The sequence below is a fragment of the Syngnathus typhle genome, linkage group LG15 (assembly GCF_033458585.1).
Source record: "Syngnathus typhle isolate RoL2023-S1 ecotype Sweden linkage group LG15, RoL_Styp_1.0, whole genome shotgun sequence".
NCBI lineage: Eukaryota > Metazoa > Chordata > Actinopteri > Syngnathiformes > Syngnathidae > Syngnathus > Syngnathus typhle.
The window spans coordinates 2406836-2428389 of record NC_083752.1 but is presented as its reverse complement, the minus strand read 5'-3'; the positions used below and the strand labels follow the sequence as shown (position 1 = coordinate 2428389).

Here is a 21554-nt window from a genome sequence, read left to right as displayed (position 1 = left end):
GTGCGCATCCGACCCTGCAATAACTGTGCCACTCAAAACGTAAAAGGAGGAAACGCGTCCTATTTTAATACGGACATGCATTGTTTAAAACGGACTTGCCAAGCCTGTCAAAACAGCTTAGTCCTTGGTCACCCATTTTAACATGAAACTCGCCTCGGTTGACGTCACTGAGCCATCTTTGTACAGCTAATCCAAAGTGTTTGTTATACCTTCATTACGGCTCAGTCTCTCGTCGCTTACTCCAAACAAATTGCTGCTGCTGTCACATACGGGGAGGAAAGGGAATATTGGAGTAGCTTGGTGGACATATCTCCACGGTGGAGTCGAAGCAGTGCCCCTCCTCGGCTATATAGGCAGGGAAACGCCAGGCTAAGCATCCAAAGGGTGCCAGAGGCTAGAGAGGAGCGCAGAAAGCAACCCACATCCATCTGCCAGCCACTTAGCACACGCTAACACTTGCAGCCAGGATTTCAGCACAGCTGTCTCGCCAACACTACCACAAAAAATGTAAGTAGATCGTCCATTTTTTGCTGTGCGCTTCGATAGATTCATGGCAAAGATGCTGGCGAGCACCTGGCTGGCTTTCATCAGTCGGTTTTAGGTTTTATTTGACAGCTGTCATTCGAACGACAGGAAACATTTGAGTCTAGCCTCAGATTAAACGGAAACCTCATTGTGTCTTTTTGATGATCTGTGAGCTTTTACGGGTGAAAAGATGATCCGTGTTTATCTTCTGCCTATTTTCTGCCTCGTCTAGTGCCGCTAGCTGCAGCCAGTACGCACGCATTTTTTTTCCGGTTTGGACCGGTTCTGTTTGAAAGGACATCGTCTTTATCATTACACACACGCTAATTCATCTTTTTTAACGGGGCCACGATTACGACGAAATCAAAAAATGCCCATGTCCAATAAGGGTGTCATTTTGTTTGCGGTGGACGATGTGAGGATTTCTAGAAACATCAAGGGCGTAATGTGGGACTCGGCTTCTTTTATTTGGACAGAAACAACAAGGCCAATTTGGCGTGTAAACCACGGAACATTATTTGACCCATCTTAAATAGCCTGTTATAGATAAATGCCTTATCTATAAATGAGGCCCGGGCCTAGTTTGCGTGATATTTGCAAGCTCCTGCAGCGGGGGATGGGGATAGCCTAGCCTCTCCGTCGATGGTTGAACATTATTATATTTCACCACATTCCACTTTAACCTTTAGAAAATGTATCCCCTGGTATTTTAGTCGTGCCGTTGTTGTTTTTCAAGAGAGCTGAATGATGGAGGATGAACGCGATGGCCAAGTCACGCTATATACGTTTGTGGAAATGTCTCGAAAGCCCACAATCCGAGAATTAATCGAGTCCCGGCACTGTTATACGTCAGTCTGTGTTAGTATTGGCCGCTTGGTACCTAAAACGTCGATTTTTTCCACCATTTTTGCCTTGAATCAAGTCCCCTGTCACGGAACCTCCCTCCCCACTGCTTCTGTCGACAGCCAGTATTTATAGGCCGTGAAACGTGATGCTTTTACTGGCTATCATGTGACCACGGTTCTGGTTGTATAGAATTGAAAGGAACGTAGTCTTTGAGGTCCTAGAGGTCACAAAAAGACTGAGACTCCAGCCCACCGCTCCTCCGTACGGCAGTGTCGCTGTCCAGTGCTGAAAGGGTGCTGAAAGTCACGCATCGTGCAAATGACAGCAGAAAGCCACTGAGTTGGAGACACTGCGTTATGAAATGATGCAGGATATGTTTTCCAGAACCATTAACTCAATAATATCAGACTATTTTTAAATCCCCAATGGGAGCTGAATTGATTTATTGTAATAGCTACAGTGATAAGTATAACATCATCTCAAGTCAGTGTGCAAGGTTATTAGATCCCATCTTGCTGTTCATCAGGATCTGAGCTGATTGAACTTTAAGGAGAGAAAATTTTCTCAGTGTCTTTTTAATAGCAGATCACAAAACACCCAAAACAATTATTATTGTCTTTAGGGTACTTTGACGGATGATCTTTTTGTCTGTTCATATATCACAACTTGGCAGCCAATAAGGAAAGACCAGACCTTTTATCCAATAGGATTTGATGTTGCTGAAGGATTAGTAATGCGTGTGTCTTGTTAGGGTGACCTTTATACGCAGTTTAGTCTCACAGGAGTGGAGTAGCTTTGTCACAAGTCATATTTGTGATGAGACATCACTTTCTAGCATGCTAAATTTAGCGGGGTGAGCGCGTTACGTGAAAAGCGAGGGATTTTTTTTTCCATTGTCTGACCTCGCATTGGATGGGGATGCCATGGTATTTGTTATTTGTTCTGGATACAGGGAAATCTTACCATTTATAGAAATCTATTTGTATCTTTGGATTCCATTGAAATCAAGTTGATCTACTTTAAGGTGAGGAATAATAACCGTGCCCTACTGCCAATTGTGAGACCCGCCCAAAAAGAGTTGTAATTACATACTGATGCCACAAGATGGCGACAAATCACTTTGTTTCTATTAAAAGAACCAATGGCCTTACTTCTAGCTCCTCACCTCACTTACTTGCCACCATAGAGATGTTTGGAGTCATCATATAATTTTTTTCCATCCCTAGGTCTGCCCCAGCTGGAGCCCCCGCACCAGAGGGAGGGAGTCAGGCTCCCCCGAACCTCACCAGCAACCGCCGTCTGCAGCAGACACAGGCACAGGTGGACGAGGTGAGAGCAAGTCATTTGTTGCACACTCTTACACATTGATCAAGGCTCCAAAAATAATATCTTTGTGTCTCTCCGCAGGTGGTGGATATTATGCGCGTAAATGTGGATAAGGTTCTGGAGCGTGATCAGAAGCTGTCCGAACTTGACGACAGGGCTGACGCTCTGCAGGCTGGAGCCTCTCAGTTTGAGACCAGCGCTGCCAAACTGAAGAACAAGTACTGGTGGAAGAACGCTAAGGTGAGCGACACACTATATTTGTCGTCTACAATTCTGATCCTGTGTGTTCGATCTTCTCCCCACAGATGATGATTATCCTGGGTGTGATATGCGTGATTGTGCTCATTGTCATTATTGGTAAGAATTATTTGAATGATTTGTACATATGAATAAGTTGTGCATGAATTGACTTGGACATGATTGGTCTTCTTTCTTGCTTGCTGCAGTGTACTTCAGCACCTAAGAAGAGTCACTTCCTACCCCAGTCGAATTCCAACGTCCTTGCTTCAGAAGAGACCCTGAAATTCATGACAAAAGGAATCCAGATAATGAGTTATTGTATCTTCCCCGATTGGCTTCACCCCTAAACCCTTCAGGGCCGTATGGCTCAATCATTTCCACCACCTCGCCTCTGGTACCCCTGTCAAATCTTTGCGTGTGCGGCCGGCCCTGCGTCCGTTCCGGGTCCTCTCGGCTTCTCTTACCCGCCATGACGAGAGCCTTGTGATGATGCAACAACCGAAAAGGAAACAATGATTGGCACTGATAATTGTTACATGACTGATCAATCTCTAGTCATTTGTAGAGTTTTATTCTGATATGTACTGTTTTCTAGGTGTGTGTGCGAGTGTGTGCATTTTGTATTTTTTCATTTTTGTATTAATTTTCTGTATGCTTCAGCGTCGACTACTGCCTAATACTCCCAAGTATGTATCCTGCATGTTCTACTCGGCTTACTCTCATTTTCTTTCGCTGTATTTCTGCACAGTGGCGACAATCGCAGTAAGACCCCAAAACTGATTATGTTGGATATTTGCAGTCACACTCTCCAGGTTGAGTTCATTCGGGTTTAAGTTATTGCTCAACACAAAGTAATGCATGAATTGGTCTCGTTATCCCCAGTCCTTTAAATCCGACTCTTGACAGTTTTTTTTTTTTTTCCTCCCTCTTCCAACATTTCTCATTTAATATCTGTCTTCAGCTCTCCGGCCGTCTCCCTTGTGTTTTGCAGCATGCTTTGAATGCCCAATCGTTTTAAAACTGCCATAGTTGGACCAATGTCTGTAGATGTTTTTTTTGTTTTTCTTTTGGATTACGTAGTGTCTTATTTCGAAAACATTCCTTCGTTGCAGTCTGGTGCAAATGCTCTTACTGTAGCACACGTAATTGTAAGTATATTTCAATTGCGCGACGAAACTGAAAGCCGAAGCCTGCGAGAAAAAAATGGTTTCAAGGTAAATTTGGCGGGAGGCTGGATTTGGATGTCATCTTGTGCTAGGCTATTGTGTGGCTAGTAACTGGGCTTTCAGTGGCACTATCAAAAACCTGAATTAATATCCTCACTTGCAAACTGTCATTGGCCTGTTAAAAAACCTCCATATGAAGAGCACATGAAACAGTTCAGCCTTAATTGCATTTTTAAAAAAGGCCCAACAATTTACAATCCAAGATTTATTGAAGAAGAAAAAAATCCAAAGCATTCCTCGGCAGTGTTCTAAGTGGTTCTCCCTATAGGTATGCATGATTACATGTAATAGATTCTATTTTTATTATAGTGTATTTTTGTGCGAGACAGACAGGTGGTGTGTGTGTGTTTCCGTTTTTATAATTCAGATGTGTGCATTATACACTGCCAAGCAACAAGCAGCTGAGTGGGGAGCTAGCTTCTCTTGTTCATTGCAGTTGACGGTCATGGCACCCTTTCGTGTACAATTGTAAAACGCTTTGCTCACGTGCTTTTGGGCTTGTGCATACGGACCCTTTGGCGACTTGAGAAGTAACAGAGCAATAGGTGCACTTGCTGTCATTTTAGCCCACTAGGTCCAGATAAACGAGCTTTGGCATTAGCTTTCAGTCTCAGTCCTAACCTGCAATAGTTCCAATTAAGTGTATTAATTAAGTGTACTTACTGGAGTTTTATGTTAGCAACCAGCTAGGTAGATCAACCACCTTAACTGATTCCGACAAGTAGTGTGTGTGTGTGTGTGAGCGTTTGCAGGTGCATTATTGTGGTGTGTGTTAGAATAGCTCTACCCCAGGAATATCCCCAGTTTATCCTGACAGATTAGGCCGCTTAAATCTCTTGAGTGAAGGCACGTTTGTTTCCTTGCCCACTGTAGTACACTAGGATAGAGGTGACAGATGTGAACGGCCCTAAAGTCATCTGATGATTTGTGTTTGTTTTGCGGACCCCCCTGACATGTCCTCGACCCCCCCAGGGAAAACAAATCCTAGCTCAGCCAGTGACCACACCATGTCAGTGTACCTACGAGCAGCTTACCAAAGACTTGACGTCTGGGCTTCTGCTGACGGTTGGCATCAAAAACAAGTAGAGAGGAGCAGGTGACCCCAAAGCATCCGATACTCTGGGGGGGGAGAAAAAAAGCCGAATCTTGCCATCTGTAATTACAAGACCTTTAGTGAGGCTCGTAGTTGTACCTTATGCAAGTGAAAGCAAAATTGACGGACCGCATGCATCTATTCTCCCGCATCTTGTGTGTTGAGTCGAATGACTCAATCGTTAAGCGTTCCTTAGACACAGGATCTTTGAACAAGTAATAGCACAACCTTGTTTTTCATTTCTGCCTACTTTCATAGTACAACTATCTCCAATTATTGGACAGAAATCCACATGAAGTGTTGTAATATGAACGTGTTTGGAGGGTAAAGGGGGGGACGGGGGGTTATTTTGTTTTATCAAGATGTACAGTAAAAAGGGGACAAACAAATGAATTCAAACGTGGCTCTTTTAGCCATCCCGCTGAGGTGACATGACACGACTGATTGGGGTAGGACACGTGTCATTCCATAAATCCTGCTGTCGTCCTGTGATTACTCAACCAATTTGATCACAATGGAGAAAAACAAAGCGAGCGCTGTCTCTTCACGTTGCTTTACTGTATTGTGTGAAAAGGCGTGCACGTATATTTTAACAGCGTGACACTTTCCGTTTGTTGTTGTTATTATTCCTTGGAGGAGCACGTCTGTTCTACGTGAGAATATTGTCCGATGCCATCCTTGTGAAATGTTCAGTTGTCTCAAATCGAAGCTGCACTCAGCCCATTTGCAGGGTGATCCCAAACACTTCACGACAATGAAGTGCTTTATTTTCATTTGGCATTCAAGCGTATGAACCAACTGTGAGAATATGTGCTGTATATTGTTGTCAAGAAAATGTCTCCCCAAATGGGATGAGTGCAGTATTAGGAGGGAACCTATTGAGTTTCTGACAAGCTCACTGGACGGCTTACGATATTCTACAAAATATATAGAAAGATGTTTTGTAATGTATGTCCACATTTTTATTGTATTTTGCATTGATTTCAAAGAAAAGAAAATCTCCCAATGCATCTGAATTTTGTGTGACCACTAATCGGTAGAGGTAAAGATTTTTACCTTCAATTGTCCAGAAAATGTCAAACTAATTCTGCTGTTTACATCAGATTGCTGTTTGTGTCCAAACGATGCTGTATTTTGTTTGTTTAAATATATTTATTTTGGAGGAAATATTTTGATTTCTCTATGGACTGGGAGTTGAAGGTCTGTATTGCCCCTGTTTGTCTGGTCTCACTGGAGGGACCAGACCGGAGGAACATGGGCAATGCACTCAGTCTCATTTCATTCTTCCTTTTTGTTTAGCTTTTATTTATTGATAGATATGTTGTGCTGTCATTTAATATGTGATTAGACACTAAACAAGGTTGGCTCTATGTAAAGGAAAGGAAACTGTATGGAAAACTAAATTGTATAAAATTATTGTAGTGTAAATCTATCAATGTCTTATTATATTGATGAACATCATAAAAATATATGTATATTGGAAAACAATGTTGTGTGTAGATTTATTATTGTGCATGGGCTAGGTTTAGGGGTAGAGCTAGGGTTAGGGGTTAGGGTTATAAGGTTAGGGTTAGAGCTAGGGTTAGAACTAGAGTTAGACCTAACCCTAGCCCTAAACCTAAACCTAACTCTAGTGTATTGGTTATATGGGGGAGGATACTGTGTTGCAACTGTGTTAGAAAATTTTCAATGATAAAATATTTAAGGTCCTACTGAGATTTGAACTCAGGATACTGGGGTTAAAGTCCAGCGCACTAAGCACTACACTACTGAACCCTCATACCGTATAGAAGGTATGGTATGCTTTTATGGATCAGCTCACAAGGGAACAGTACAAATTTCTCCATGACAAAATATTTAAGGTCCTACTGAGATTTGAACTCAGGTTGCTGGGGTTAAAATCCAGCGCACTAATCACTATACTACTGAAGCCTCACACTGTATGGAAGGTACAAATATGCTTTTATGGAGCAGCTCACAAGCGAACAGTACAAATTTCTCCATGACAAAACATTCAAGGTCCTACTGAGATTTGAACTCGGGTTGCTGAGGTGAAAGCCTAGTGAACTAAGCACTACACTACAGAACCCTCACATTGTATGGAAGGTACATGTATGCTTTTATGGATCAGCTCACAAGGGAACAGTGCAAATTTTTCCATGATAAAATATTTAGGGTCCTACTGAGACTTGAACTCAGGTTACTGGGGTTAAAGTCCAGGGTATCAACCACTACACTACTGAACACTCATACTGTGTAGAAGGTACATGTATGCTTTTATGGAGCAGCTCACAAGCAAACATCCAATTTTTCCATAATAAAATATTCAGAAGTCTTACTGAGATTTGAACTCTGGTCACTGGGGATGGTAATTTCTCCATGATAAAATATTTAAGGTCCAACTGAGATTTGAACTCAGGTCACTGGGGTTAAAGTCCAGTGCACTAACCACTACATTACAGATCATTCATACTGCCTGGTGGGTACACGTATTCTTTTATGGATCAGCCCACTAGGAAATAGCCCGTCCCCAAGTCATAATGTCCCTCCGAAAGAAGCTATGGCTAGAATGCCTGTCAAATGACTTTGACACCCCTGGTGTAATTTAAAAATGCTACACAAAACTCACCTCTCCTGGACTCCAGGACAAATCTTATTCCATTTGGCCACCTTGGCACAAGTGTTACACAGTTATTCATACTACCATGTATGATTCATCATTATGAGTACAAGTGAACATCTCGAACCCTTCAAGCAGTTGCATGAAGAAATAAATAAAATTGGGGAAAAGTGCTTGGCATCCCTTATGAATTTATTAGTTACGCATCATGGATGTTTTATTGATTGATTCATTTATTTATTACCTCATGGATTTTTTATTTTCTATTTATGTATAATAATAATAATAATAATAATAATAATAAATAACATGCTGTTATGACTGTATACAAACACTAGATGTCGCTCATGGGCCTCGTAAGCAGCCATCTTGGAAAAGGGCTGCTGGATCACTCCTAACATTAGTCAATTTAGCACCGACAAAAAAAACAACTGTAGATTGCTCACTATATCTATAAGGCTCTTTTTAAAATGAAACAAATTACCTTGTATAGTGGAGCTTTCTTTTTCTTAAAAAAGTAGTTTCTTATTATTGAAAAAAAAAAAAAACATGTATGTATACAAGGCATTTTTTTATGCTTTCAGGAACCACATGGGCACTGTGATATGTCTTTAGAATTTACTTGAAGCCTCTGAACGCACCATTCATTCAGCTCCCAAAGGGGGTCCCCCCCACCTCCACCAAAAAAGGAATCACCGTCTGGGTATTGCTGCACAGCAGAACAGATGAGGATTTGGGATTAGGGGGTTGGGCCGTCTGCTGGTTGGAAGAAGAGCGCCTCCAGACATCCAGTTGGTGCGTGCGGTGCAGCAGCGTCGCATCTCTCCCGCAGCAGCAGCAGCAGCAGCAGCAGCAGCAGCAGCAGCAGCAGCAGCATCACCTGCTCCTCATCCCCATCCATCCGCAGCACCCTGTAAGTACCTCCATCTATCCGCATGTTTACATCTCGTCTACAGGCTTGCCTCTCAATCGTCTTGCCGACTTCTATTTTAAAAATACATACAGCTGTAAAATAAAAAACAAATCTTTTCATCTTTATTTTCATGTAACACAACATTAATGTTGACTGTTAAGCTTTTTCTGCCTTCTAATTTTATTCATATTATAAATGTTTTAATAATTCATGCCTTTTTTTTATATATATTTGAAGTTTTGACAAGCACTTGTTATCGGTCATAGCCTGAAGAATGTGCTTGCATCTGATCTTTTGATTGTTTTATTAAATTTCACAAGTCATTGCACCACAAATCTGGTCAACAACAGAAATCATGTTAATTTATCTCATTACGTTTTAGTTTAATATTTTGAGAAAAGCTTTCATTAACCTCAAAACACACACACATATATGTATATAATATATAAATGTATATATATATATATATTTTTTTTCCTTTCTTTTTTTCTTCCACGTCCAGGGGAACAAGAGGATCTGCAAGATGGTAAAACTGGGGAGTAATCTTCAGGACAAAGGGGCCAAGGCGGCGAGCGTGGAGGATGGCTTCCAAAACGTGCCCCTCATCACTCCTCTGGATGTGGGCAGCCTGCAGAGCCAAGGCCCTGACAAGGTGAGTGCCCGTGCACCTTCCCCCATGGAGGCTTTCATTTCACCCCAGCACAATGTCCATCCAGCCTTTTGTGCTTGGTCTGTTTCCTCATTTGTCATTAGGAGGCAAACGAAGTCATTAGTCATCCCCTAAAGTAGCCCACACCCCGCCGTTTGTTAATCCCATCACCATGGTGATCATTCACACCGCATGTTCACAGACCGACTGCACGTCAAGAGCCGACCGGAACGCTAATCGTTCCCTCGATTGCTTTTAATATGCTCATGAATCTCTAGTACATTGTAACTCATCTGAGAAACGGCTTACGTGCGTGGTAGGGGCTGCTGTTTTGGCCAGCAGCACACTTTAGCAGTTTAATGTACCAGATAAGGGCATTTATTTGAGGAAGGTCTCAACGAATTGACTGCAGATGTTTTCTCCTTCTTAAGAACAGTGGTTTTAAATTCTCTCTTTGTGTGTTCCTGATAGGATAATTGATCTGAGCGAGGCATTCATTGGTCGTTTATTTGGTGCAATCAGTAGCTAATCGACTTTCCGATTAAAATAATAGCGATGGTCGTGTTGTAATAAGCTACCGCGCTGTTGTTTTCGTCTCGTAAATAGGACGGTGGTTTGAATCCTTCACCGTTTGTCCATCCTGTGTGTGTGTGTGTGTGTCTGACAAGCAATATCTGTCAGCAAGCACCAGTTTGTACTATGTGACATGACATTTAAAGAGCTGTCACTCTCCATACACCGACAGGCTGGCATTGAGATTGCAGCATTGCACACACACACACACACACACACAGGCACTATCTATGATGTGTATATCATTGCCAGGACAAGTAAGGCTGAACCCCAGGGATGTAGCACTCAATTATTGTCGGTCCTGTTTGAAGAAAAAGCAAAGAGATAAGAGAGATGTCTTTCTCGGCTGTCAGCCACTGCAGATGTTGTCGTCTGCTCCTCCCCGACTGAAAACATGTTTTTTTTGTTGGGTCTGCGTAAGCTGCTTAAAATGGCCTGGATGAAGCGCCGGCGCTAATCACACGCGGCAAAGTCTATCTTTGTTCTTATTGAGATCGTCCCGGTGGAAAGGCAGTTCACGTTGAGAAGGAAGGCGTCGATCCCTTTATTTGAGCAAAGAATAGTCAAAGCGACATTTTGGATTGAAGGGATGCAAATGGTTTCATCTTCATGTCAGAGGCCACTATTTGTTGATTTCTTGCCAAGTAGCACTTTGACTCAATGGTCGCAACGAAAGAATCACTTTAATTGCGTTCAATTTTGAGGCCACAGTTTGAAGTGATGTAGTGGCGTCCATCTTGGTTCTGATCTTGGTTGTGTGCCTTTCAAACAAATGGCAGCTGTAGCGGGTCGTTTGAGCTGACCAGTAGCCTACATCGATCGGCCGGCGCTAGACTAGCGAAAAGCTCTTTCCATCCCGCCTGGTGACTTTGCGGTCACGCTTGACTGCGGGGTTAGTGCGCACACACACATTGGTGTAATATGGCTTTGGCTTACATGAGCTAGGGCAGACGAGTATTAGATTGGATTCAGTCCGAGCCAGGACGATGGAATCGGGATTGAATCGGCAGTTCAGTTTATAAAAACAAGTAGAAGGAGTTGGCGGGTGGAGAGAGCAGGCCATGATTTTGAAATAGGATTCAATCTATTCTTTTTGATTGTCTTAAAGTCTACAGATGAATTGAATGTTTGTGTTGACACAGGAAGATGATCTTAGTTGCAAAAAATCTTTCCTATCTGCACTTTCCCTCAATTTCCAAATTCAGGGTGTTTTTCATTCCGCGTCTGTAAAAATGGATTTACTCTGCCCACGTCTGTTGAATTAAAAGAAAAACATCAGATTTAAGTGAGCCGGCCCCGCTCGTCCTATCCTTGGAGAACGCCATGTGATTCGATTCTAAAGTTGCCATGCTCTGACTGACCTGCAGATCTACTTTCAGGATGTTTGATTTCGGCCCTTGCCTTTTCATTTGGCCAGCACACACCATTTCAACTCTGCAACTAAATCAATTGCCGGTGCACTGAAAATGTCAGCAACATTAAAACAGTTGCAGTTCAGTTGAGACAGACGCCTTTGCTTCAAGGTCTTGTTCTCTATCTCAGCGATTAGACTCAGTGTTGTTTCCTGGTAAACATTTTGACACCCCTTTGATTATTTCCTTGTTTCATCTGACAGCACTACAAATTGTTTTTTTGTTTATATTACATATTCTACAAGCTGCCTTTCCTTTTTTTTTAAGCTTTCCCCTCATCATCATTTTGTGGAGAGAACATAAAACTCCATGTAGTGACAGCATTTCCGCAGGGAATGTGACATCAAAAATACTGATACTGGAGAAAGAGAGGAAAAGCAGAGTTATCTTTTGTGAAGTGCATTCTTTAACGGAAGATTGTGTTTTCAAAAGGATCGACCCACATAAATCAAAAAAAGATTCAGTCTGGAAGCAACTGGTGTCAAACGAGACATGTCAGCAACTACCAGCTCAGTGGCCTTAGGGTAGAGTGTCCTCCCTGAGATTGGAAGGTCGTGGGTTCAAACCCCGGCCGGGTCATACCGGAGACTATAAAAATGGTACCCATTTCTTCCCTGCTTGGCACTCAGTGTAAGGGGTTGAAATGGAGCCTCACCAAATAACTCCCCCACTCTGAAAAACGAGGTCAAGGTTTGTCTTCTGCAAGCTTTTTTTTTTGAGGGTCAACGTGGAGGAAGGTGTATACAACACATCCGATTGAGCCCCCGAGCCCCCCCCCCTCCTGGTCTGAACCTTAAATAATGTCACCATTTTGCTTTGGTGCTCTCATTTCCCACTGCTCGCTCGCTCGGAGGCCGTAAGGTTTGCGACACTTTTTTGTTGCCTTGTTATTCAACCACCCTTTTGCTTCCCATCTCCTCTAACGAAGTGCTCATTAATCACTGTTGCTACGCCTTTAGCCAGCGGCCTTCTCTCGGAGAACAAAGCGCACAGCAGCTCCCAAACTGGAGCCTGACGTAAAGGAGCAATCATAGGAACGACACTTTTATAATGGAAGCAAATACAAATTGCAGGAGTATCTCATTTTTCAATACAGGCTTCTTGTGACAGTAAATATAAAAAAAATGTCAAATTTCCTCAAATGCTGAAATTGATAGTTGCCAGTACGTTTTGTAAAACTCACCTCTCTAACTCCCTAAAAATATATACACAGGCTTTAAATAATAATAGAATTGAATAACAAGGCAATTCAACGGTTTTCTGTGTAATATTGACAAAAAACAAAGTGTTTTTTGGGGGGGGGTTGTTATTGCGGTGTTGGTGACAGCCAATCGATGTCAGAGAAGAAGAGCAGCAATGAAAGAAACATAATAGTTTTCAATTCAGCACAAAAAAAAAAGCAAACCTTGCAGCTCCATTATTGTCCACATCACAAAATGACCCTTTCCTCAATTTCCTGTTTTAACACAATATTATTTTGTTGGCACGTCCTTTTTTTTTTTTTTCCCACACGCCTCCGAATAGAACATCGTGCTTTCCTCTCGGGTCAGCGCTCTTGAATTCCGGCCACATGACCTTATTAGCCTGGAGAGTGAGTAACTGCTCTCCTCTAGGATGATTCCTACTCGTGGAAATTCTGAGAGACAAGCATAGAATGAGTGCGAAGGCCCTCTTGAAAGACTTCAGCGGTAGAATAATAAGTCACTAATTTTAGGAAGCGCCTGTAACCTGGTAAATATTGAAGCATGTTTCCGGACATTATTATTATATATACAAAAATGTCTCAGATACCATTTTGGTGGACATGTCCATCATAATAGAACACAGGATAAAGTCTTAAGGACCCATGGCCAAAATACGTAGGGTCGGCCATTTTGATTGGAAGCAGACAATTTCAATTTCACTCCACAGGCACTGAAATGACATTTTCCACATTTTCTGTAAGTGGACTATCACATCCTGAGGTTGATGTTTGATGCCAGGGTTCAGATTCAGTATGTAACCATAACCTCCATATCACCCTTCGCCTTCTATCAGCCATCTTTCATCTCTCCTCACTTTCCATTTCCAAAATGACTTGTGTGAGCGTGTATATACGTACGAGCGCCGTTTCTGTGAATTTGTCCTTGAGCTCCCGATGAGAGTCATTCTGGTTTCATCTGTTCGGGCTGTGCATCAAAATTCGCACCGCACTTGAACGAGCCCCACGTGATTTGCATCAGTTAACGCTAATATTTCAATAATATACAGACTTTCTCTCGCATTCAATCATTTGTGTTTTCCTCTCAAAATCCGACCTCCCGTTTTTCACACCTGCATGTCACCGATTCTCTCACATCTACTTATAAATAAAGTGTGACTATCACTGCAGGTTGTGGTGAAAACTCGCACCGAGTACCAGACGGAGAAAAAGCGTCTGAAGGTTCCCAAAGTGGAGGAGTTCACCATCACTGACGGTGTGTCTGAGAGACTCAAGGTAGGAGGAGCGCAAATGATTATTAATCATAGTAATGATGATGATGACATTTCTCTAATTACAACGATTGATCTGCCTCATTAGATACAAAAACAAAAAAGCGAGTCGCGAGTTCACAGTGTTTGTCATCTAATGTATATTTGATAACACGACCGCATCATCACACGCGTGGAGGGTGCCAACCGCACAATGAAGCGCCTCAACGTGACCCGCCCGGCAGTCTGCTTCATTCTCTTCGCGCCGTCGTTGTTAGGGGAGACCAAAGAGAGGTCACGTTGTCACGGCAGCAAAGAAAAGCTGTCGCCATGGCAACCCGCCACGAGAGTCGGTAGGAGGAGACGACCCGGGGAGTGGATGTAAAACTCCAATGAGAAGTCCGTACTTTGGTTTATTCCATTCATAAGATACAATGCAATCATTTTGCTCTCGGATCCCGCACTTACCTAAATTAGGCAACGTGAATAAGCCAATATATTGACGGAAAAAATAATTAAAACCCTACCCCAAATTAGAAACCCTACTTTGAAACTCTGACCCTAATTTCAAACCATAGTTTGGAACTCAGTTTAAAACCCTACTTTGAAACCTTAACCCTATTTCAAAAGCTTCATTTAAAACCCTACTTTGAAACCTTAACCCAAATTTAAAACTCTACTTTGAAACCCCAAGAAATTGGATCAAATTGGAAAATTGCCTTTCTCCCCGTGTCAAGGTTCTTTTTATTTTACCTCATACACGACACCTGAGTGTAGATTGCCACGCGAGTATTAATGTTGGAAAAGCGCCACTCGTGTTCAAACGTAACCCGCCGCCGTGGTTATCAGACTTTTGCAGAAACCATGCAGTCGGCTTAGGAGGGCGCGCGCTGCCTTCCGCTTTTGTTAGGCACAAATGCAAGTCAGTGGCTCCGATTCCGTGTGATGTCGCTTGCTTTTCGGGGGCTCAAGCCGACCGACCGACCGCCCGCCGCCTTGGCTTACAGTGACGAGCTGATTTTGCGCACACGCGGGATGCTTGCACATCTCTTCCCTCTTCAAAGCTTTGCAGTTTGTGTTGATGGCTGTAGAAGCTCACAGCTCTCTAATCCGCCCTGGCTCGCCCATCTCCCTCTTCTTCCCACCTTCCGTCCTCTGTTCCCGCTCCTCTCTTCTTTTCCCGCCTGCGTTTGTCTCATTCCTCACTCTTGATCTCCACATATTCAACAAGGCAGCACAGGAATACGCAGCCGTGACAACGTCCCGAATAAGACCGATAGGAGGAATCCTATTCCGTCATTCGCATAGAAACACCTTCCAAAGCAAGAAAGACTTTTGTCGCCAGCCAATAGGGTTCAAGTGTCATTACCTCTCAAGTCCCCCATCGCCATCCCGTCGCCTGCTTTTAACTCACCCCCGTCCGTCCGTCCCTCCCGTGTCGTTCCGATTAGCCCAGTTGGACGAGATGAGCGACATTGTGTTCCAAGCGCAACTTTGTCTTGCTGGTTATAAAAAATCACCAACTAAATTCATTCAGTCGGCCGAACAAATAGTCCTCCGGCATATATTCTTTATCCTCAGCCAGGAGCGACTCTCATTACAGATATTTTGCTGGAGATCATTCACATCATGTCACGTGTGCTTAATATAATAAAAACGCATTTACATTGAATCTCTTTCTTGCGCCCGACGGCATACCGCCTCATTTTAGTCGACCAGTAAAAAGGTGTTAACATGACAAGTCGGTGTTGAAGTTGGGAGTCGGCGCAAGAAGCGACACCTCTTCCCAGGCATCTCCAGATTCGTGCGAAAGGCGAGGTGAGAAACGGAGGGGACACCTTCGGGGGCAACACGTTCATATTTCAAAGTTCAGCGGAAGTCATCTTAACGAGAGCTGACGTGAACGGCCACTATTAGCTGTGAGATAAGAGCGGCGGTTTAAAGACTACAGGAGTGTTCTCACCAGCTCGTTCCCGTCACCATTTTTTGATCCGCCTCATCCCCCGTTTCTTTTCGTCCTTTCTTGTCCGCGCCGCCGTGTTATGCCGAGCCAGCATTCTGCGGCCAGCTTCTACTGGCACGTAATCACACACGCGCATCATATTGTTGGGAAAACTGGCCGCTGATAAAGTAAAGCGGCCAGATGCGACGGCGAGATACCCGAGGCTTGGCACAAAGCTCACCAACACAAACTTCCAAGCCTTTTGGAATTTGTCAGGAACCCTGAGAAGAGGATATTAGCGCGGCGTGGGTTAGGTCAAGCCGCCTCCGCAAAGGCTGACCAAAGCCATTTGTCACAGTCAAGACATCCCGATTGTCAGCTGCCAGACGGGCAAGATGGACGGACAGCTCCTCAGGGTCGGCCAGACAGATAAATCACAAGGGCCGGTGGCTGGGTGCTGAGCGAAATGGGAGATGATTAATTCAGTCCAGATGGCTTCTGTTGTGCGCCATTCGCATCAACCTCAAAGGAAGCGGCGGCGGCGGCTGACGTTCAATACCGACACGGTGCGATCTCAAACGTCCTTCCCGTTCCACACGCTTCAGCTAAAAAGTCAAAGAAGTCCTCCATTCCACACTGACCTTCCTTTGTACAACATCATAAAAAGCTTGGCTCACTTGCCAAAAACAAAAAGTTTCATCGCAAGCCAGCAAGTATAATTATCTCCATGCAGCCTTCAATACATTGGCACATGCCAGAGGTCGGTAGAGGAGCCAAACGTTAGAGTACCAATGTCAAAAGTAAGAATAAAAGATAAAGTTAGTCGAGTAGAGTTATTAGCAAGCATCATAGATTTAAAAAAGGGCGGGTTGCTCCGTTGTGGGTGTGATTAAATCCCAATCAAATCAATCTGTGCGATAGAACCATTGACTACGTTTGCTTCTTTTTTTTTTTTCCCTATTTGAGTTCTTTTCCTATTTTATTGGAGCTTGGTCTGCAGCAAAGCGTAATCTTGTAATTGAGATACGTTAGCACGATTAGCATCCTTCTGGCTTTAAAGTAAGCACATGCTGCCAAGCGGCTGCTTTATCATCCTACTCAAGGGGCCGCTTTTCAGCCTTTAATGTCACATTGCATCTTTAATGGCTCCAAACAAGCAAGACGGCTTCCAAACACACACACACGCACAAAGGACACGTGTTGAATACCAATGCACCATGACTACCAACTAGTGATGGAAAGTAAAAAAAAAAAGCACTTTGTGACAGTACCGTAATTTTCGGACTATAAGTCGCACCGGAGTATAAATCGCACCAGCCAAAAAAAATATATATATGTATATAAGTCGCTCCTGAGTATAAGTCGTCCCCCCACCCAAACTATGTAAAAAACGCGACTTATAGTCCGAAAATTACGGTAATTAATAAAGTCATTGTTAGTCGTTTTGCCGCTTGGGCTCCTAACGGCATCATTCCCATTGAAAATACTTAATGACTCGGGTGCACTTTGAGCGACCTTCATGTGGAATGACGGCGTCTGCGGCGTAATCACCTCACAGACACACACACAAAAGGTCACCCAACAACGCTCCCCCGAATCAGCTTGCTTGATATGCACACACCTTAGCTTAGCTGCACTAGCCTCATCCTATCAACCGCGTCCTCGGAAGACCTCATTTATGCGATCATGTCATTTGTCAAGATTTATTACAATTTATGATTCTCCGGTATTCTGCTAAAGTTGTGACTGAGCACACTAATATTACAAATGTATTCTTTCTCCCTCATTTTTTTTTTCCTCCCACTAAATCTTATGCGGTTTGTGCGAGGGTGTGTGAGTTAGCCCCCCCCTCGCTACATTGCCTGTCAGTTCCCAGCAGAGAGGATGTGGGTGGCGGGTTTCAGCCCGACAGGCAAAGAGGAGGGATGGAAAGTCTCATTATTAGGAACACCTGCATAATCCAACTAGAGCTCGTCCATATTTGAGGATTTACTGTATGCCTGGCAAAATATTTGTCACTGGTGGTTTGCAATTTCGTGAAGAATTCCCTTCCATGTCCTTTTTTGAAAAGCAGCTGCACATCTCTCCCCGTCGCCACCCAACCCGGCAGGCACACCTTATTGCCTCTGTCGACTCTCGTTAGGGTTCCCGGTCCCGAACCTCTTCCTGCTCGTCTGTTATCAGGAGCGACAGGAAGAGGGCCGCCTCGGGAGCGATAATGCTGCACGGTGGCATGTTGAGAAGCGCTAATGACACAAAAGACGGCGGCGGCGGGAGATGCGGTGAAAGGGGACAACAACTCATCACGATGATTATGAGACTATTTCTCCCATAGGAAATCCTGTCAAGTCAATTCGTTTTTGTGCCAGGCGCACCTTTCCACGCTAACTGACCTAAAGTCTCCCAAAATGCGTTCGTTGCAAGTTCCAACTGCGGCTGGGTTGGCGTGCGGGCGTCAGGCGGAATAACGCCGATGGACTCCGAGCATCGCCGGCGTGCCTAATTGTTATGACATGTTTGAGGGGGGAGCCGACGGAGCGGAGCGGCCAATCGGAACGTCCAAAAATTGGAGTGTGGGAGGCAGGAAATTACAATTCAATGGAAGGGCAATTTTCCTTGATTGATTTCTATGGCAACGCAAGCAAAGCTGGCACGAGTCGGCAGACACTACGTTTTTTTAACACCGATATCCCTCCACGCCTCATTTGCATAATTCAAATTAAATGCTATTTCACAGGCGTCCAATCAAAGTCTCAAATCCCCTTTTTTATGTTAATCTTCTCGGCAACAGCATGCGCAGCCTGCCAGACAAAGGAATAACAATAAAAAAAGAAAGAAAGAATACCCAGAGAGCCATTCATTTGCATTAATATCCCTTTTCGACTTTGTCCAGTAGAAAAAATGTAAACATAAGCGCTACATTCAAAAGTGGCTGTTTAGCTTGGTCACTGGAGTCGTCAGTTAATTAGATTACAAAACAGACTTTGGAGTCAGTCGGTTTGAGTCGAGTTTTTGTTCCTGCACTCTTTTCTATTTGCATGGTAATGAGAAGACGAGCCATTACACGTGCGTTGATTTCTCCTTAGGACACTTAATGCACACATTCATTTTCTCCTGCGAGACCATGCGCACGCCCCGAGTGCAAATTACCTATACATTTATTCACACGCTACTTGTCTTCACATGATGGGAGGTTAAAAAAAAAAATGAAACACACTGACTGACCTGACTGATGCTTGCAGGTCACCATCCTGATCATCCTGGCCTTGGCCTTCCTGGCTTGCATCGTGTTCCTGGTGGTTTACAAAGCCTTCACTTATGACCACGCCTGCCCAGACGGATTCCTCTATAAGGTACAAAAAAATAAAAAGAATTAATTTTGATACATAGCAAACCTTGGTTTGCTTGAAAGAGCTCATGGGTTATCTTCGTAACTTACTGCTAATTTGGCTAACATGGGGTCAATTCATGCTATCTTGGACCACTAATTTGCCTAGGTACATTTTCAATTCTATTTTGTTCCCATGCCACAGTGATATATTCCAAAATCATTTACGGCAAAACAGCTTGGCCAAGCTTTGTTGCGCTTCTATCTGTTTTCCAAAACGACCTCTCCTATTTGCAGACAAGTCCATTATGTTGCTTCAAAACACGATTCATCATTCGCAAGCTTTTGTTAAATAACTTGTGGATAGAAGCGAGAGCTTATCATCCCTAAAGAAAATTGCTGAGCATTATCATTCTCCTCTGCTCCCCATTTTTGCTTCCTCAACTTGCGTCTTTGTGTCACCTTGACCGTCAAAGATTCGTAAAGGTGGAATCTAAAATCTATTTCGGAGTCTCTGCGAGGACTCGGAGTGCTCATTGCTCAGCTCTCATTATCTGCGCTTGGATATTGAGCAAAAAAAAAAAAAAGAAGCGTGCACCCACTCAGGAGATACACAACACCGTATTGTACAGAAAAATGCAAATGACACGGCCTCCATTATCACCTGGATTACTACAGCCATTTTGTTTTGCTTTCAGCACAAGCGCTGCATCCCGGCCTCGCTGGAGGCCTACTACGCCGCGCAGGACGCCAACTCCAGGGGGCGCTTCTACACGGTGATCAGCCACTACAGCATGGCCAAGCAGACCACCTCGCACTCTGTCTCCCCTTGGCTGCCCGGTGGGGCCGCGGGGCAGCCACATGACGCCAAGCCTCCGCACGGCGGCGGCGGCGGCGGCGATGCCCACTGAACGCCAAGACACACGCACGCCATGTCGACATCATCCGAGTGTATCACGTGCCAGTAGGGCCTGTAGAGTGCATGCAGACATTTGGATTTCTCCATTTGCTCTTACTGAGGAGCGTTTTTCTCATACACACACGCCATCCTGGTAACTTATTATTTATTGACTGTCATTCTATTTATTTTTTACTATCTCCTCTTGTACTGTATACTATTTGTACAGCAACCTCAGGCATGAACCCCCCCCCCTCAAAGATTTGGACAAAGTATGTTCTCTGGTGTTGTTGTTTGACTTACCTCTGGGGAGTTTTTAACCTTCTCAACATGCATCTACACATCCCCTTATCTCAACCGGTCACTTTATGCGCCCTCAAGTCTACAAAGAAATGTTTTTTTGTTGTTGTTGATTTTTCGGTTTGTAATACAATCATTGCCAATGTTTGTAGTCGTATTATTGTTCTTGTTTGACATATTGCTGTTGCTGCCAGTCGATAGCCATTCGCAGAAAATAGAGGCGAGACATTTATAACACCATTTTACAACTACACACGTTAATTCCTGTTTACCGGCTGCTGCTGTTTTGGTTAGCGACAGAGTGTCATTAACAAAGTTCTCTGTGTTGTTTTTACTGGATGTGAAAATGAAGGTAAACTAATATGGGAAAAAGAACTACAGTACACACACAGTGAGCAGTTCATGAAAAAAAACAACGCAGGTAGTGTTTATTGCCGAAACGTGTTCATTGGTTTATGTTTATTTTCAGATTGACTATGACTGCGGCTTTTCATTTTGCAGCATCCGCTCTGTGGTGGAGTGCTTTCTATAAGCTGTCGTGATGTTGTTAGTCGGTAGCGTACTGTAGCCATACCTGTAATGAACCCGGGTGCATCCCCGCCGCCCTCCTCCTCCCTCGATCCCAATAAAACGATGCAGTGACCCGTGAGAAACGCGTCTGTGTCATTTGTCTATCGCATCACCAATGGGCTCGACCTGGTGTCCCAATATTTTGGGCCGCAGCTTTTCCTTCCCAATTACTCTCATTTTGTGTTTTATTTCATTAACGGGAAAGTTTTTTTTTTGTTTTGCTTTTTGCCAATTTCAGTCTAAGTCATTTGGGGTTTTGGTAAAGCATGTTGGTAGGATTACCTGCATGCTTCACTGCAGCGCGTCTTTGGCCTACTTTCACTGTGCCGCGTAAGGAAGAGAAAACACCCAGCCAGTTTTGCTCATCTAAAATTCAAGATATTATTCAATTATTTAAAACAAGCTGTCTGGGTTAAGGGTTGCACAGTCTGCTCACACCAAGCGAAGCGCGGAACATTGAATATGAATCGATGGTTAGGATATTAAAGTGATTTTTTTCTTTTTCTTTTTCTAGGACAGTCCAGATGATTTCCTTTGAATCATTAACGCTGGCAAACAGACGCAGGCTCACAAGATTTGTATTAGTTTGGATTGAATGTTGGCTAGAGAAAGTGGGCCATGAGGATAATCCATGCATGGTCA

The 21554-nt window shown here is 43.6% G+C and overlaps 2 protein-coding genes and 1 long non-coding RNA gene across 3 annotated transcripts in view; 2 read left to right on the top strand and 1 right to left on the bottom strand.

Annotated features, from left to right (window-relative positions):
* Positions 1-128: 128 nt before the first annotated feature.
* Positions 129-3346, top strand: vamp2 (vesicle-associated membrane protein 2). The gene is made up of 5 exons (XM_061299666.1): positions 129-507; positions 2598-2700; positions 2779-2937; positions 3003-3054; positions 3144-3346. Coding segments are annotated over exons 1-5 (333 nt in total). The 5' UTR covers positions 129-505; the 3' UTR covers positions 3161-3346.
* Positions 2850-21554, bottom strand: part of LOC133168240 (uncharacterized) — a 78248-nt gene continuing 59543 nt past the window's right edge. The window contains exons 9-11 of the long non-coding RNA XR_009718166.1: positions 19042-19162; positions 5198-5316; positions 2850-3215 (exon numbers count right to left, since the gene is read on the bottom strand). This is a non-coding gene — a long non-coding RNA (uncharacterized LOC133168240). The remainder of the gene's footprint in view (positions 3216-5197; positions 5317-19041; positions 19163-21554) is intronic.
* On the top strand, positions 9313-20983 carry nsg2 (neuronal vesicle trafficking associated 2). The gene is made up of 4 exons (XM_061299663.1): positions 9313-9441; positions 13795-13899; positions 19059-19169; positions 19843-20983. Exons 1-4 carry the CDS (start codon positions 9313-9315, stop codon positions 20053-20055), a joined length of 558 nt encoding a protein of 185 aa, XP_061155647.1. The 3' UTR covers positions 20056-20983.

What these genes read in the sequence shown, in the direction of transcription:
- vamp2 (XM_061299666.1), top strand. An exon ending in CACAGGCACAGGTGGACGAG is followed by an intron (nt 2,701 to 2,778) that starts GTGAGAGCAAGT and finishes GTCTCTCCGCAG; the next exon opens with GTGGTGGATATTATGCGCGT. An exon ending in ACTGGTGGAAGAACGCTAAG is followed by an intron (nt 2,938 to 3,002) that starts GTGAGCGACACA and finishes TTCTCCCCACAG; the next exon opens with ATGATGATTATCCTGGGTGT.
- nsg2 (XM_061299663.1), top strand. Translation starts at nt 9,313, where the DNA reads ATGGTAAAACTGGGGAGTAATCTTCAGGACAAAGGGGCCAAGGCGGCG. An exon ending in AGAGCCAAGGCCCTGACAAG is followed by an intron (nt 9,442 to 13,794) that starts GTGAGTGCCCGT and finishes CTATCACTGCAG; the next exon opens with GTTGTGGTGAAAACTCGCAC. An exon ending in GTGTGTCTGAGAGACTCAAG is followed by an intron (nt 13,900 to 19,058) that starts GTAGGAGGAGCG and finishes TGATGCTTGCAG; the next exon opens with GTCACCATCCTGATCATCCT.